The sequence below is a fragment of the Lepidothrix coronata genome, unplaced genomic scaffold, assembly GCF_001604755.1.
Source record: "Lepidothrix coronata isolate B3197 unplaced genomic scaffold, Lepidothrix_coronata-1.0 Scaffold287, whole genome shotgun sequence".
NCBI classification, from domain to species: domain Eukaryota; kingdom Metazoa; phylum Chordata; class Aves; order Passeriformes; family Pipridae; genus Lepidothrix; species Lepidothrix coronata.
In genome coordinates this window covers 387,339-405,520 of record NW_016690467.1, presented here as the reverse complement: position 1 = coordinate 405,520, position 18,182 = coordinate 387,339, and the positions used below count along the sequence as shown (strand labels likewise).

The window sequence follows — 18,182 nt, the reverse complement described above, 5'->3', positions numbered from 1 at the left end:
CCTCCTTTCTTCTTCTTTTTTTTCCTTCTCCCTCTTTTTTTTTTTTTTTTTTCCTCCCCGCTATTTAAATAAATAAAATAACCCTGCCCGCAGCGAAGCGCGGAACTCCGCGGCCCGGGTGTGTGTGGGGAGGGAGGACAGGTGAAGCCCAGCCCGCGGCCCCTCCGCCTCCCGCGTAAACCCCCTTCCAGAGGCAGGACCTTTCCAGCGGACAAAAGCTCTTCCCACGGGTCCGATCCCGGGAATTCCAAAAAAAAAAAAGAAAAAAAAATTAAAAAAATTGAAAGCTCCCAGTAAGTGGCGATTTTGGGCTGTTTCTCCCCGGCGCGGGGGGGGAATGCGCGGGCGCGCAGCCCCCTGCGCGGGCCGGTCCCGAGTTCACTCCGCAGTTTGGCTCTGCTCGGAGTTTTGTTGGCCCCGCGGAGGCGGGGGCGAGCCCTCCCCTCCCGCACAAAGGGGGTTGAAAGTCTATTTTCCACTTGGCTGGATCGAAATACTCCGCGCGGGATCCTTCCCCCCGCGGAGAGCAGAGCGCTGCTGCTGCGCGGGCTTTGCGCGGACGCGCTCCCGCAAGAGGCTGCGGGGAGGAAGGCTTTGGGGAGGGAGAGGAAAGGAAAAATTCCCTGAAATCCCAGAGAAATGAAAGCCTAAAAATGGAGCGAGAGCGTCGGCAAAGCGCTTTTATTTTTATTTCCGCGCGAGAGAGAGAGAGAGAGAGGAAAAAATAATCGACATTGAAAATATATTATAAATAGATTTTTTCAAATGTATTTCCATTTATTTATTTTTTTGATATTAGAAATGGAAATAAAGAAGCGGAGTTGGGTGAGAGAGCGGGCGGAGAGGGCACCGGGCGCGGAGCGGGGAATACTCGTGGAGGGATGGGATGGGATGGGAAAGGGAAGGGACGGGAAAGGGATAGGGAAGGAGGGGAAGGGATAGAGATGAAGGGGAAGAGATGGGGATGAGGAAGGGAAGGGGAATGCGGGGACAGCTCGGCTCAGCCACGGGAGCTGTGCCCGGCTCCGGACTTTTGTGGAATTTAATTTAAACCAATTTAATACAATTTAATTCAATTTAATTTTTTTCTCTCTCTCTCTTTTTTTTTTTCTTCCCCCTCGCCCTCTTCTCTGCCCCCAGGGCCGGCGGGCGGGGGGAGATGCGGCCCCTCCGCCCCTGCCCTCCCGCAGCCGCCCGTGCGGAGCGGGCGCTGCGGGATCCGCGCCCGCGGAGCTCTGCGCTGGGCCGGGATTTCGTTGCGTGCGGATCTCACCCGTTTTCTGCATCTTCTGCGCGGGGGGGAAAAATGGAAAAGGCGGCCGCGCTCCGGCTGCTTCCCGGAGGGATCCCCGCCGGCAGCATCTCCCCTCCGCGCCCCGTCTCCACAGGAGCATTTTTTTTGGGGGGGGGAGGGAGCTGCTTTGGTTTGGGGACAAATCGCCCTCGTGGAAAATTGTAAATCTTTAATCTGATTTTTTTTTTCCTCCCTCTTTGCCCCGGTGGTTTCCAGTCCCGGCTCAGTGTCCAGGCGAGACTCCTTGGCCGCTCCGAAGGGAACCGAGGAGCTGCTACGCTGAAACCGGGCGAGAAACCCAAATTTATCTCTAAATTTCTTTTTCCCCTCCGCTTCCAGGCCTGCTCCCGGCTTCAGGATAATTCAAGAAGGATTTTTATCCCCTGCGGGAATAAACACGGACCCCCCCGAGCGGGTGTCTTGCTCCGGCTCGAGGTGTCCGTGGTTTATTAAGAGGAAAACTTTATGTATCCCCTGCATTCCCGGGAGGAGGGGAGCCAGGATCCTGCCTTCCCGCTGGATTGCTGGCCGGGAGGAGCTCCGGCTGGAGGAGAAAGACATTTTCTTTTTTAACGAAAGAGCCGCCGAACGAGCGAGCGCAGCGGAGGGACCCGGCAGGGGCCGGGCAGGGGGGGCTGCACCGGGATTAGGGGGTGCTGGAGGGGGAAAAGGGGGGTCTGGCGCCTGCTAAAATACAACCGCGAGGATTTTGCAAGGAGCAAACGAAAGAGGAGGGAAGGAGAGGGAGAGAGGGCCAGGCACCAAAAACTGGAGGCGGGTTGGGGGTAGAGGGTCAGTTATTGGGGTGTTTAGGGTGGGCAGAGGGACAGCGGGTCCCTCCCTGTGTCCAAATCCACCTGCACGCCCGGGTTGGCCGCCCTTCTCCCGGCTGGGACGCGGATCCCTGCCCGCATCCCGTTCTCCCGGGCAGCGGGAGCAGGCGGGATTCTCCGGGGCCGGATCCCGACGCTGCCGGCAGGTGCTGCGGGTGCCCGGGCTCGTTAATCTGTAACGCGCCGGCCTCGGCATCAAAGGGCAGAAATGTGGAAAATCAGGCCCCAAATCAGGCCCCGGGCCCCGGAGCGTGGCCGCGGGCGCAGCTGGTCGGGATGTTAAAAGTTGACCAGACTTCAAAGTGCGGGATCATTTCCTCCTCACCTCTCCCACCTGCCCTTCCCGTGGGCACAGCTCCTTCCCCTGCCCGGGTTTCTCCTCAGCAGGCACCAAGTGCAGCCCTGAAGTGGAGAAGGGAGAAATGGGGCCGTATTTTGGGTTGGGGGGTTAAGGAGGCCCCTGATTTCTCTCTCTTTTTCTGCTTCTTTGGATTTGTTTGTTTGTTGTTTTGGGTTTTTTTTTAATTTCACTTGGTTTGGGAATATCTTGGATGGGGATAAATTGTCCCTGAACTGCCCAGTGAGCTCCAGCAGGTTGTTCATCCCACCACTCTCAGTGTCCCTTTTAAGGTGGTTTTGTCAATTGGTCCATTGATAGGGGATGAACGGATGGATGGAGGGATAGAGGGATGGATGGATCATGGAATCACAGAATCAGAATATCCTGAGCTGGAAGGGACCCACAAGGATCACTGAAGTCCAGTTTGTGGCCCTGATTCCCAAGAATCCCACCATGTGCCTGACGGATGCACGTGCGTGATGGATCAAAGGATGGATGGATGGATGGATGGATGGATGGATGGATGGATGGATGGATGGATGGATGGATGGATGGATGGATGGATGGAGGGATGGATGGATGGATGGATGGATGGATGGATGAAGATGACCTGGGAATGGTGGGGATGGTGGTAGAGATGTACATGTGACAGGGATGGATGGCTATGGAGTCTATGGAATCAGGCTGATGGAGAGAGGATCCCACCACCTACTCTGGGAATGGGAAGCCACCCAGACCACATGTTTATGGGCTGGAAGAGATCACTCCAGCAAGGAAAGATGCTCCTGGATCCTCACCACCTACACAAGGGTCCCACTGGCTTTCCATGGGGGCTGCATCCACCCACCACAGCCTTGCTGGAGAGATGACCTGGTGGGATCTGGTGTGACGGGTCCTGGTGGGTTTGTGACACACTCAGAGGTGGCAGGTCCTGAAGGCCTCTTGGTGTGGTCACAGCTGTGGCTTCGGTGGCAGCAGCCACGGGTCAGGAACAGGGATTTTGGGCTTGCCAAGCAAACAGGGTTTTGGGCCCAGGTCCTCGTAGACACTGAACCCCCAGCTCCTGATGGGATCATCTCCAAACCTTGAAACATCTCCAGATGATGGTGCAGGTGCTGTAGCCCTGAAAGAACTTTTCCAAAAGCTGTGGCACCTCAGCCATTGGCGGCCCAGGCTGCACCTGGGACAGGGAATGCTCTGGTCACTTCTGCTCACTTCTGCTCACTTCTGCTGATTCAGCAAGGTGGTACCACAGGATTGGAATTTTAGGGAAAGGTGTTCCCAATCATGAAGTGAAAGTGATGTGCACAAGTTGGGCACTTGGGGACCTTTGGGACCCCACGCCCCCTGTTTGCCTGTGAGGAGCTGGTTCACCCACTCCAGCTCTGGAACACGTGGATTTTGGGCAGTGTCAGCATCTCCTGCTCAGGACATGACTTGTCAGAGCAGGACTGATGCCCCAGGGACCAGCAGGACACGTGGCTCTGTGGGTGACATCACCTGCCCCACAGAGAAGGGACATGGTCCTCCCTGGGGACCTGGTGGGGGGGTCCTGGGGGTCCCTGAGCCCTTCCCTGTCACAAGGGCTGCGATCCAGCCCCTCAAACCCCTGACCTTGGTCGCTCATCCTGGTCCCTGGGGTGGCAGCAGTGGTGGGTGTGTGGCACTGCCATGGCCTGGCTGGAAGTGGACATCTCCTTCATCCCAGATCCCAGCCTTTAAATCTCCTTGGGACGTTGGTGAGGAGCTCTGTGCTTTAGAACAAGTTCCTGAGGCCGGTTTCGAGGATTTATACCACAAAGAAGAGCTCAGCCACGGGGTTTGGGGTCAGCCAGGCCTCCCCTCTGCTTTTGGGGGTGAAGACTGGCCTCCCAGTTAATGTCCCACCACAGACCTCCCTCCAGGGCCCTCAGATGTCCCCTTAGGAATGCTCTTCCAGGCACGGCGGGGTCATCGCTGTGGAAAAAACGTCTTTCTGGGAGAGCCGGGCAAAATTCATCCCAGGAAATTGCACATCCAGCCCCAGGGAGGGTTTGGGTGCTCCCTGGGATGGCACCAGAGCATGACCCCTCCCTGTCTGACCCCCCCAGGCTCACTCTGACTTTGCTCCATTAGCTGAGGAAGAAATATTCCCTTCAAGATCACACTGATCCATGGAAAAGAAACCATGGAGAGAGGGGCTGTCTCTGCTTGGATGCTGGGAGATTCCCCTCCCAAATCCCACAGGGATGGTGCACTGTTATATTAGGGGGGATCAGCAGTCTTGGCTCCCCCTCCCATCCCAAATATTCCATGGAATGGCATCGAGGTAGGATATCAGCCACTCACACGTGTCGCTTACAGACACCGAACTTATTAACAAAATAAAACTGCTGCCGAGGAGCTTTCCTGCTTTCCTGCCCCCTTTTCCATGGGGAGAACACCGGTGTTGGAATCACCAAGCATCCGTGTTTCCTTCCATGGAAACACCTGGGGTCGCTTTTCACGTGGCACCCGGGAAATTAAATATGTGGATGCCCCTTCCAGCGTTTCCAGCCCTTGGCTGTGAAGACAGGGAGCTGGGAATACCTCAGAGGTGAAGGGTTTAAAGCCAATCCCGGGGGGTGAAGCTGCCCCATCCCACCTGGATGGCTGTCCAGGGAGGGAATGTGCCTTGGTGGGGGGCGCTGGGGGGTGCTGGGGGTCTCCCCCCCACCCCACAACACCCCGAATCCGCGGCTCTCCCTCCCGTTTTCCCTCGGGAGTGGTCGGAGGGAGGCCTCTGGCTGATTCATCTATTTATTTTCCCCCGGGGTGCCATCTGAAAGGCAAGCCCCGGGTGTTTCCATACGAGGCAGGCCAGGTGCTTCCAACGCTGCCATTCTCCGGGAGAAAAATAGGCAGGAAAGCTCCTCAGCGGCAGCAGTTTTATTGTGTTAATAAGTTTGGCGTCTATAAGCAACATATGTAAATGACTGCTATACTGTCTTGATGCCATTTAACATTATGTTGGGGAGGTGAGAGGGAGCCAAGTCTGCAGCATTTCCACTAATACGCCACGAGCTGCCAATTCTTCTGCGGCTTTTTTTATATTTTCCTCCTTTTTCTCATTTTTTTTTAATTTTTTTTTTAATTTAAACAAAAATAACGACTTGGCCCTTCCGTCTCTGGCGGGAAATGGGTAAATATCGTGTTGGTTTGGCCTTGGAGATGGCAAGGAAAAATCCCGGTTGGCCGGGTTATCCCAGTCCTCATCGCCGTGGATAAGGAGAGGAAGGAGCAGAGCCACTGCCAGACTCAGCCGTGGCTCCTGGTGCCGACACCTCCACGTTTCCCCTTTTCCCTGACAAGGGAAAAAAAAAATAAAAGGGAAAGACAGAGGAGAAAGGAAAAAAAAAAAAACAAACCCACAACCCCAAAAATTAAATATAAACCGCCGTGAGCTTCTTCCTCCCGCAAGGAATTTTCAGTTAATTTATGTTGAATCAATGGTTCCTCGCAGTCATATGGATGGCAGGCTCCCAGCCATTATTAGTGTAAACAGATTTGTGAGCAGTATATTTAGCTGTTCCATATTGCTTTTAGGAAATGTGCACATTTCAATGGCAGATACTGAGAGAGGGCCATACCCTGCCACGGCTCTGCAGGTGGGGACAGGGCCCTGCGGAGGCTCCCCTGCTCCCAGACTCCTCTTCCTCACCTGAGAGGAAGGCTGGAGATGGTGGGAGGGGGTTTGGTTGCCCTTGGAGGCAGCGGGGACTGTTGGCTCCTGTTTGTCCCGTCTGCGTTTCACCTGAAGAATGCCCCGAAAAACTGGGGGGTTGCTGGTGGGGATGGCGTGGATGTGGCCACGTTCATCCCTGGAGGGTGCAGAGGTTGGATCCAGCTCATCCAGAGGTGTTTGCAGCAGGAAAGGTCCTTGGGGTGGGTGCCCAGCATGGTTTTGGTGCTCCAGGGCATTCACCTCTTCCCTGGAGCGCTGTGGAGTCTCATCGGGATAAAAGTGGGATGAGTTGAGTCAGTGCTCGAGCACCACCGGGGGTGAATGTCCAGGGGCTGGGCTGGGAACCACCCAGGGAACACACTGGGATGCAGGAGGCACATCCACCCAGGGATTGCCCTGGGATGAAGGTGGCACATCCACCCATGGATTTCCTTGGGATGCAGGTGGCACGTCCACCAAGGACTGTGCTGGGATGCAGGAGGCACAGCCACCCATGGATTTCCTTGGGATGCAGGTGGCATGTCCATCCAGGGGCCTCACTGGGATGCAGGTGGCACATCCACCCATGGATTGCCCTGGGATGCAGGTGGCACATCCACTCATGGATTTCCCTGGGATGAAGGTGGCAAACCCACCCATGGATTATTTTGGGATGAAGGTGGCACATCCATCCAGGGGCCTCACTGGGATGCAGGTGGCATATCCACCCATGAATTTCCCTGGGATGCAGGTGGCACATACACCCATGGATATCCCTGGGATGAAGGTGGCACATCCACCCATGGATTGCCCTGGGATGCAGGTGGTATGTCCATCAAGGGGCCTCACTGGGATGAAGGTGGCACATCCACCTACGGATTTCCCTGGAATGCAGGTGGCACATCCACTCATGGATTGCCCTGGGATGAAGGTGGCACATCCATCCATGGATTTCCTTGGGATGCAGGTGGCACATCCACCCCTGGATTGCCCTGGGATGCAGGTGGCACATCCACCCCTGGATTTCCCCGGGATGAAGGTGGCACATCCATCCATGGATTTCCTTGGGATCCAGGTGGCACACCCCCCAGCCCACACCTCACATACAGGGCACAGTGGCTGCATCCCTGCCATGCAGGGAGGGACCTGGACCCTCTTTCCTCCTCCTGAGCCTCTGATTTCGGGGCAGTTGTTCCCCGGAGCGGTGCCAGCCTCGAGCGGGTTGGGGCCAAAACTAAAACGTGCCCAAAAAAGCGACGCCCAGATTCGGGCAGAGGGGGTGTAAAGCCCCCCAGAGGCACCGGAGGGGAGCCCTCCGACTCCAGCGGGACGGATTCTTCCACACAGCATCCTCACACGACTCCCCTTTCCCTGCCATCCCGAAGCGAGCAGGATCAGCCCCTTCCCCACCCCCCTCCCGCTCCCCCTCCTCGCTCCGCGGTGCCAAAACAGCCCCAAAAAACGCCGAACCCAGAACCCGCCGGCGGTTCACACGCGCCGGGACGGCACGAAACGCGGGCGCAGCCCCCGCGCCGAGGAAGCAGGGGCAGGATACGGCCCTGAGGGGCTTTTGCTATTTTAATTCTCCCTGCCTGCGTGCCCGAAATAGCTGCGGCGAGCGGGGCTGGCACGGGAGGCACGGGAGCATCGCCAGCCTCCAGCGGCTCGGCGGCGGCGCTGAAAGGATTTTGGGCAGCGTCTCACCATGGCTACCCGGGCCCGGGAGAAGTTATGCCGGCTCCGGGGGGAGATGCCGGCCCCTTTCATGCAGGAGAAAGCCGCGACATCAGGGCCCTGTTGTTGGATGTCACCGTCTCCCTCCCACCGGCGTGAAAAATCAATTAGGAAGAATTAGCGACGTGTCACCGGGTGCTGTGAGGGGAGGACTGAGGGCCCCGTCCTGCACACGGAGACACCCAGGAGAAGGTGGCTCCGTGTCGCTGCTCCCTCGGGTGTCCCCACAGCTCTGGCACTGTTACAACCCCAAATCCGTGATGCTCAAGCACCCAAATCCGGCTCGAAGGGCTGATTTCCAGACCGGGCACACGGAGCTGGATGTCAGCACTCCCTGCCTCGGTTTCCCCGTCCCTGCGATGAGATTCAGCCCCCAAGCCCTGAACATGACTGCCTGGAGATCCCGTTGGATCCCATCCTCGTGGCTCCAGGTCTGGAATGATTCAATGGGAACATAACTCACACCGTGTTGCTGCTTCGCCCTCCTCTTTCCATGTGTGTGTGCGTGTATATATATATATATCAGAACGAAAAAAAAATCCCAAACTCTGATTAAAATCCCTTTTTTTTTTTATTCACCTGCCCATCTTTCCTGTCTCCATCTCCCCTTCTATCCAAACTCATAATTAATCGCTCAAGGCAAAAGTAATGAATGTTAATTGGCCATCTGTACAAAGACTAATTAAAATCTACCATGCTGGGGATTAAAACATACCTATAGCAACTGCCTGAATTGAGAATGAGACAGAGGAGAGATTGAGAAAACAGCTGAAAGGCTTGTGCAAAACGCAATCTCGCTTAGGTGTGAGATGAGTTGCAGCTCCGAGATCTGAGATGCTTTATTATTAAATTTAAAAAAAAAAAACAAAAACAAAATACAACAAAACGGGTGGGGGGGGGGGGGATGGGGAAGAAACTTCTGAGCTGGGAGCTGGTTTAATGGGAAGAAAGGCCGCGGGAGATTTCAAAGGAGGAGTGACCCCAACATTTCGGGTTGGGTTTGGAGGAGGATAAAGGCTGCCCGCTCCCCTCCCCGCCTGCAGGAAATATTCTGTGGTGTTTGCGGCTTTTTAGGGTTTGTGGAGGTGAATAAATTGCACTGGGCACCAGGAAGCTGCTGGGTTGCAGCGGGGAAAGAAGCATTCCGTGAATTTGGGGAGCGAGGGGGTGGAGTGATGGAAGCAGGAGACGGGCACGGCCGCCCGGCCGGGGTCTGTGTCCTGCTCTGCCCCGAAGCTCCAGGCGCCCTCGGCTGCCCCATTCCCTTCTTTGTCCTAAATCCACGGCTTTTCAGGCCGCCTGCCTCTTTGTTGCAGGGTTTAGAAGTTGGAGGAATAGTCCAAAAGGAATAAGCCAGCGCTAATTATTCCCAGGGCTGTTCCTCCTCCTCCTCCTTCTCCTCCTCCTCCTCCTCCCTGCAGCCCCGACAAGCCCCTCGGGCCCTGAGCGAACACCCCCTGACACTCCTTGTGCTGTGCATGAGAGGTTGGTGCAGCGCTGGGTCCTTCCTACCTGGATCCATCCCACCTGGATCCATCCCACCTGGATCCATCCCGCCTGGCGCTGGTGACACGGCTGAACACGGCAGGAGGTGCCCAGGGGTGAAGGGCACCCCGATGGATACTGGAGGGTGATGAGAAGGCGGGACCCTCTCTCCTAACGGGGCTCAGGGCAGCTCTGGTGTGTGCAAAATTCCGTCTTTTCAGTTAAAAAACTAAGAAACAAGCGCTCCAGCCCCAGCTGGGTGTGGGTTTCTGCTGGAAACCACTGATCCACAGCCCACGTCCCCGAGCAGCTCCAGGCCAGGGCCGTCCCCACACTCCAGCTCCCGTGTCCCAACAAGCCTGGTTTTTAATCCCAGCCCTCCAATGCCACATCCCTGTCCCCCCGCGGTGCCGGGTACCGCCACCACCGCCGCCCAGCATCCTTCCCGGGGGCACCGCGGGGCCGGCAGCGGGGAGGGGGCGGCGGGGAGGCGGGGTAGGGGGGAGGCGGCTGGGCAGGGGCATCCCCCCGCCGGCGAGGGCGCCGAGACTTTGCAGCCTCGCCGGGGAGCTCCGGGCTCGGCTCTGCTCTTGTTTTCTCAGATTCCGCTGTGTTTACTCCCAACACGAGTGACCGCCGTGGCCCTATTACGGCAGCGCCTGACAGCTCGGCTGACAAGTGCGCTCGCGGCAGGAATGTGAATGCGGCTCCCCGGCCCCGCCGCCGCCGCCGCTCCCGCAGCCGTACCGCGGGCACGGCACATCCCTAAGGAAGGGCGCGCTCCGGGACACCCGCGGGATCCCGCGCGCGGGATGGGGGCAGCGTGGAGTGCTCGCCCTCTCAGGGCTAAGCTCGGTTTGGAGGGGCTCCGAGAGGAAGGACGGGGGTTTGCTGGGGTTTGCCTGGAGAAAAGGAGAGAAGAGGGGAGACCTCCTCACTCTCTGCAACTCCCTGACAGGAGGGGGGAGCCAGCTGGGGGTTGGGCTCTTTTCCCAGGCAACCATCAGCAAGACAAGAGGGCTGGGTCTTGAGCTGTGCCAGGGGAGGTTTAGGTTGGAGATTAGGAAGAATTTCTTTGCAGAGAGGGTGCTCAGCCATTGGAATGGGCTGCCCAGGGAAGGGGTGGATTCTCCATCCCTGGAGGTGTTTAAGGACAGACTGGATGTGGCATCAGTGCCATGGGCTGGGAACCACGGCAGGGTTGGATCAAGGTTTGGACTGGATGATCTCGGAGATCCCTTCCAACCCAGCTGATTCTATGGTTCTATGATTCTGTGATTCTGTGATTCTGTGATTCCATAATTCTATGATTCTGTGATTCTATGATTTGTTTGGCACTTGGGGAAGGGCTGAGCTGTCAGCACAGGAGGGTTTTGAGGACGGGGGGAGGATGATGGGCTGCAGATGATGGGAGTGGAGGAGAAGGAGGATGGACAAGCTGATCTGAACCAGTGGCTTTGCTGGAGGAAAGGGGACAGGAGATGGTGTCGGGATAAGATGATGCCGGGATGAGATGACATCTTCAGATCCCAGGGGAGGCACGGGAGCAGCTTGGCCACAACCTGCCTTCCCCTTGACATTCAACTTCTGGGAACTGTAGGGGTAGGACAAGGTGTAATGGGTACAAATTGAAAAAGGGGAAATTTAGCTTAAATATTAGGAAAAATTTCTTTGCTGTGAAGGTCGTGAGGCCCTGGCAGAGGCTGCCCAGGGATGCTGTGGATGCCCCAACCCTGGAAGTGTACAAAGCCAGGTTGGATAAGGCCTTGAGCAACTTGGTCTAGCAGAAGGTGTCCCTGTCCATGGCAAGGGATTGGGACTGAATGATCTTTAAGGTCCATTCCAACCCCTTAATGTTCTGTGATTCCATGATTCCATGATTCCATGATTCAGGGAAGGAGGCTTGAAATGCACCCAGTTTTATCCCACGTGGCCTGGCAGCAAGTGGGACAAAGTCTGGCTTTGGGGTGGTGCATACAAAAAACCAGGGAAAACTTCTTATTTGTGGCAGCTCTTTCCCACCAGGATGGAGGTGCTGTTGGTCTGCAGAGCCTGGTTAGATCACCAGAGAAGTCAGGGATACAGAGCTGGTCCCAGCTTAGCTCCCAACCCAGTGAGTCCAGCTGCTCTGGCTGCACCAAATAAAGAGAGTTTAATTAATCACAGATCATTTCTGCCATGTCCCCCCATTAACCTCCATAGCAGACTAAATAATAACTCATTAAAGGCGTTTGAAGCTCGCAGGAACAGCACAGTTTACCAGCAAACCAGCTGCTCTTTGGCTCTAAACTGGGTTAATCTGTCATTGCTCCTGCTGGACCAACAGGGTCCTTGTTACTCATTAAATGGCTCCTCCAGGGAATGTGAGTCATGGAACAGTTTGGGTTGGAAGGCACCTTAAAGATCATCTTGTTCCAACACCCTGCCATGGGCAGGGACACCTTCAACTAGCCCAGGTTGCTCCAACCTGGCCTTGGACACTTCCAGGGATCCAGGGGCAGCCACAGCTTCTCTGGGCAACCTGGGACATGGCATCCCCACCCTCACAGCCAGGAATTCCTTCCTGATACTCAATCTGACAGAATCACAGAATTATTTAGGTTGGAAAAGACTTCTGAGACCGTCAAGCCCCCCCTGTGCCCGATGCCCACCTTGTCCCCCAGCCCAGAGCACTGAGTGCCACATCCAGTCCTTCCTTGGACACCTCCACAGATGGGGACTCCAAACCTCCCTGGGCATCCCCTTCCAACATTTAATCACCCTTTCCGTGAATAATGTCCAACAGAAACTTCCCCTGGTGCAGCTTAAGACCATGTCCTCTCCTCCTGTCCCTTGTTCCCTGGGAGTAGAGCTCCCAGGGAGCTCCCAGACCTCTTCCCTGGCTCCCCCCTCCTGTCAGGGAGTTGCAGAGCCAGAAGGTCCCCCCTGAGCCTCCTTTTCTCCAGGCTGAGCTGCTCCAGCTCCCTCAGCTGCTTCTCATAGGACATATGCTACAGGTCCTGCCTCTGGCACTGGGAAGCCATTCCCTGTGTGCTGTCCCTCCATCCCTTGTCCCCAGTCCCTCTCCAGCTCTCCTGGAGCCCCTTTAGGCCCTGCAAGGGGCTCTCAGCTCTCCCTGGAGCCTTCTCTTCTCCAGGGGAACCCCCCCAGCTCTCCCAGCCTGGCTCCAGAGCAGAGGGGCTCCAGCCCTGGCAGCAGCTCTGGGGCCTCCTCTGGACTCTCTCCAGCAGCTCCACGTCCTTGTGCTGTTGTTCCCAGGGCTGGAGCAGCTCTGCAGGGGGGTCTCAGCTGAGACAGGGGCAGAGGGGCAGAATCCCCCATGGTGGTGCTGCTCCTTGGGCCACCAAATCCAGGGGACAGCGTAGAGGGAAGATGAAGAAAAATGGGTCACTGGGCTGAGACTGAGGAGTGGAAAGAGGGAGAGGAGGAGGAATGTTCAGTCTCAGGGAGAAGAGTCCGTGAGAATAGTGCCAGCTCAGCAGAAACACCTTTGTTGTTCCAACCCTCTCAGGCTCAGTGAACACCCACCAAATCCCAGCCACGGCCCCCAGAATTCCCTACAAAGGCCCTGCCTTGTCACACAGAGAGGTGGGAGCCTTTGGGATGGCTGGATGTGTCTCCCCGGGCATCTCAGGGGCTGTGCCCACGGGATGGGGGGGCCCTGCGTGGGAGGTGTGGGCACCACCAGCCCTTTCCCCCCTCCCTGGGAGCACCTTGGACAGGAACAGCTCATTTACCTTTGGCCTTTGGGCAAAGGCAGCTCTTGTTTGTGAGCGAGGAGCTCGCTGGGCACTCGGAGTTCCCGGCTGGAACACCCGAGCTCAGCATTTCTGGATGGGAAAATAAAGGTCATCTTCCCCCCTCTGCTGAGAAACCTTTAATAAGGGGCAGAGGGACCTGCCTACAACCTCTCAACCCCCCCAAGCCAGGGGCAGCCCAGGGCAGTGCCGAGATTTGGAAGGTCACTGGTGAGCACAGGTTTTAATTTGGGAGGCTTTGGGGGGGATTTAGGAGGCTCAGCCTCGCCCCTGTCCCAGGGACCTGGTCACACTCATGGAAACAAACCCCCAGCAGTGACTTTGACTCCTTTCATAACCCAGTTCACAAAGAGCACAGTGTGTCCCCTGGCATGGGGAGGGGGCTGGGAGGGTCCCCTGGGCACCTGGGGCTGGGCATTTGGGGAGGTGTCACCCCTAAATATCACCCAGAGCCCTCCCTTCCTGCCCCAAACTGCTGTGGAGGCCATCCCAGGGGTTCTCTGCAGCACTTCATAGGATCTCACACGGGGTGGCACCTGCAGAGCTCGTGCTCCAGCTTTCTCCATGTTTGGGCAGAAAAAGAGGGGAAAACAATGGGAAAAGGGATAAAATGCCCTGCACTGGGTTTTACCACAGGAGGCAGAGTGGAGGCTGGGGGCGAGGGGGGGCAGATCTACTCAGATGAATAACTCGTGCCAGGCAGGATCTGGGGCTTGACAAACCCTGACAGGGAGAACAGAACCCCCAGCTCTGCCTGGGGTGCAGGAGATGAGGGATCATTTTGGGGTGACTCCCTTCAGCCACGGGGTTCACCCCTGGCCCAGGAGGCAGCACTGCCCCGATACTGGAGCTCCTTAGTCCGTTTGGATACACTTTGCCAGGTGAGCTGTGAGCTCCTGGAATCAGCAGAGCTCAAAACTTCTTTATTTTTAAACACCTTTTCTTTTTTTTTTTTCCCCCCTCCTAACCGAGCCTCTGGAATGGCCCCATGGATCCGGGACTAATTAAAAAAAACGAGTCTTCACAGGGATCAGTGATGAGCCGGTGCAGAGGCAGGAGAGGAGTCGGAGCTGGAATTCCTCTCCATCCCCATCCGACATCCCGCGGCTTTTCCAGAGGCACCTTCCGGGCTCGCTGCTCCGCTGGTTCCGTTACCCGGTCTCGCTGCGCCCTCCGCTGGGCACAGAAAATGCCGGAAAAGGGGAGAAAACCAGTTCGTGACGTTTTTGCCCTCGCGTTTCACGGCACCCCCGGGTGCGCAGGTGTTGGTTGGACCCACGGCCCCACTCCCTGGCAAAGGGATGCTGCTCCCCGGGGTGATGTTGGCACCCGGGGGATGCTGGTACCCAGGAGATGCTGGTAAACAGGGGATGTTGGCACCTGGGGGATGTGGCTACCAGGGGAATGTTGGTACCCAGGAGATGCTGCTACCTGGGGGATGTTGGCACCTGGGGGATGTGGCTACCAGGGGAATGTTGGTACCCAGGAGATGCTGCTACCTGGGGGATGTTGGCACCTGGGGGATGATGACATCCAGGAGATGCTGATACTCTGGAGATGTTGGCACCTCTGGGTGTTGGTACCCAGGGTGATGTTGGTACCCAGGGGATGTTGGTAGCTGGAGGATGCTGGTACTCTGTGGATGTTGGTACCCAGGTGATGCTGGTAAACAGGTGATGTTGGCATCTGGGGGATGTTGGTATCTGGGCAATGTTGGTTCCCATAGTGTGCTGGTACCAGGAGATGTTGGTGCCTGGGGGATGCTGGTACCAAGGTGATGCTGGCAAACAGGTGATGTTGGCACCTGGGTGATGTTGGTATCCAGTGTGCTGGTACCAGGAGATGCTGGTACCCAGGTGATGTGGATACCCGGGCAATGCTGGTACCCACAGGATGCCCCAAAAGTGCCACTGTTGTTTCCCCCAGGGCAGAGCTCTGCTCCTGGATCAGGAATCACAAACCCAGCACACCCCTGGGGGTTACTGAGCGATGCCCAACACCCACACACGGGCACAGTGAGGCCAAGGGGGTGAAAACCCCTAAAAATGAAAACATCAGGAGAGCTTTGAGCACAAAACGTGGAGTGATCACACTGCAGACAAACCTCCTCCCTGGATCTGGGAGTACACGGCTGCCTCATCCACCAAATTCAGCAGCCTGAGCCCCAGCCCTCTGCCAGAGCCACAGGATTTGCACATGGAATGTGCCTGATGTTTGCAAGGTTTCCTTCCCCTCAGAGCAGCTGTGGAGTTTCCTGGTCGAAAGGATGGGGGTACCAAGACTGATTTTTGCTCCTGCTGCTTGGAGGGAGAGAGAAAAGGGAGTGAGAAGTGCCCCAGTTCCAGCACAAGGCAGACATGGACCTGTCAGAGCAGGTCCAGAGGAGGCCCCGGAGCTGCTGCCAGGGCTGGAGCCCCTCTGCTCTGGAGCCAGGCTGGGAGAGCTGGGGGGGTTCCCCTGGAGAAGAGAAGGCTCCAGGGAGAGCTGAGAGCCCCTGGCAGGGCCTAAAGGGGCTCCAAGAGAGCTGGAGAGGGGCTGGGGACAAGGCATGGAGGGACAGCACAAAGGGAATGGCTTCCCAGTGCCAGAGGGCAGGGATAGATGGGATATTGGGGAAGAATTCCCCAATTCTTCTGCTGCCCCTGGATCCCTGGGAGTGTCCAAGGCCAGGTTGGAGCAACCTGGGCTAGTGGAAGTTGTCCCTGCCCATGGCAAGGGGTTAGAATTAGATGAGCTTTAAGGTCCCTTTCAATCCAAACCATTCTCTGAATTAAATCCAGGGTTTCAGTAATGATTTCATTGTCAGGACAGAAGCACCCTGCTGGTTTCAGGTGGCACAACCCCTCATACAGACGCTCCAAGAAGACCCACATTGCTGCTGATACACCCCCAGACACTGGAGGGTGGTCAGACCTCAAGCAAGCACTCAGAGTCCAAAATAATCCTCCTTCATGGAGGCTTTTTATGTGTCTTATCCTGAAGAATCACCAGCATCTCCCACCTGGCTGGTTCCAAGCGGTCCCTGTTCCCAGCAGCCCTGTCCCCCAGCACCTTCCCACCTCCTTCTGCAATACAGGGCTCCTTGAACCTTTTGGGAGAGGCTTCCCAACTTTCAGGCCTTCCAGCCCCCAGTCCAAGGCCCTGCAGGGCAGGACTTGGGACCCCCAGCTCTGAGCACTGAGGTTATTCCCTGCAAAGAGCCAGATCCAAAAAGAGTTCCTGCCCAAGAGGGGATGGGACAAACCCACACGGATGCAGGTGAGGAGATGGGGGATTTTTTAGCAGCAGAAAACTCCATCAAGGAAGGTTTTCACAGATATTAAACCCCACCAGGCATCAAACCTCAGGAAAACCCCGTTCCCAGTGTCGTGAGCAGCAGAGGGGTTTTTGTTAATACTAAATTTCACATCAGAGAGGGAAGATGAAACCAAGCAGCAGGACTGGCTGGAGAGGAGGGTTCTATGAGCTTGACAGGATTAAATTAACATGGAATTAATGAAACAGCTCAGGGATGGATGAACAGGACTCCAGGAGGGCACACTGGTGCCTTGCTGGATGAAGTGCTTAACCCAGGATTTGTCCTCCCACACTCCCAGGAATTTATCCACTTTTAAAGACACAGTAGAAAACCCAGAGCAGACACGAAACTTTTAATGATTGTAGATACAGGTGGGCAAAATTTGAGATACAGGGTTGAGGTAGGGACTGCAGGAAGGGAGCACAAAGGGACAGTGGGCATTTCCAGGGCACACAGGGAATGCCACTGTGCTTCCAAGTGGCTTTCCTGCATCAACACACTCTGCTTTCTAGAAGGGCAAGACTTCATGTGTCTGTGCCTCCTGGAATCTGATGGGGAAATGACAATAAAACCCCACAAATAATTAGAAGGACAATCCAGGAGGGGCTGAAGGCCCAGACCAAGGTTTGGACCCAGAACCTGCGAACAGGAGCATGGCATGAACTCAGGGCTGTGTCTTGGCTGTGCTGTAACCAGGTTTGTGTGAGCTGGTGACCCCAGCCAGGCACCCAAAATTCCCATCTCATCCAAGGCCAGCTCCCTCTCCTGGTGATTAATGGCCTTGGTGGATAAAACACTGGGACAGGCTTTGGTCCTCGTCTTAACATTCAAAATTCACAGAGAGACAGTCCAAGGACTGTGGGAGACTTTGGACAACCCACTGGTGAGCAGAGGATGGAGAGTCAGGGCTCTGGGGTGACACCCACCACCTTCAGCTCCGGGAATGGCTCTGTGGGGACTTGCTCAGGTGCTCCTGTGGGACTAAGGGGACAGATATGGGGACACTCAACTCTAACCCTGTTGATGAGACCTTCTGGGGTGGCCAGAGACCCTTCTGCCTTGGTATCTCCCTGGATCACTCCTGTGCAGGTGAGTTTTAAGGCTCCATGTCCATTCCCTTGGAAAAGCCACCTGTGCTCCCCCATCCCCAGGAGCTGAGGAATCCCTGCTCCTGCCAGTGGGTCCCCTGGAGGGCTCAACGGCAGTAACTGCCCCCCAATCCCCATCAAGGCACCAGGAGTATTTATAAGGCACCCAGAGGTCTTCTGAAAGCTTCCCAGGACTCAAACCAGGTCACCAACCACACTGGAGACACCCAGGACGTGGCTCAGCAGGAAGCAAAGCAGGAAGAAGGCAAAGGTGGAGGCGACAGGAGCTCAGACGTCATAGAAATCCAGGTGGGCTCCGGATTGGAAGGTGTCCTCCTCCAGGAGCTTCACCAGCTTCTGGGCTGACACAGTGCAGTCTATGAGCTTCCTGCCCTCCTGCAGGCTCTGGAAGTACTGACGCATCTCAAGGTCTCCAGTCTCGGTCCGGGCCAGGAGCTGCATGTCCGTGTCCAGAGGGCCTGGGGGAAAAGCACCAAACCAGAGGATCACTCAAGGAGAAAGGAAAAATCTGGGGCTAAATTTTCCCTCTGCTCCCGGCTTGGCTGCAAGAATCTTTTACCCACACAAACAGGAGCCAGAGTGTGCCCAGGGGGACAAGAGGGCCAATGGATCCTGGGCTGGCTCAGGAACAGGGTGGCCAACAGGGCCA

General features: G+C 56.2%; 1 protein-coding gene across 1 annotated transcript in view; it reads right to left on the bottom strand.

Annotated features, from left to right (window-relative positions):
* Positions 1-16,761: 16,761 nt before the first annotated feature.
* The window catches only part of SPR (sepiapterin reductase (7,8-dihydrobiopterin:NADP+ oxidoreductase)), a 3,632-nt gene continuing 2,211 nt past the window's right edge, over positions 16,762-18,182 (bottom strand). The window contains exon 3 of the mRNA XM_017836876.1: positions 16,762-17,991. Within this exon, the coding sequence (XP_017692365.1) occupies positions 17,801-17,991 (191 nt within the window). The 3' untranslated portion in view covers positions 16,762-17,800. The remainder of the gene's footprint in view (positions 17,992-18,182) is intronic.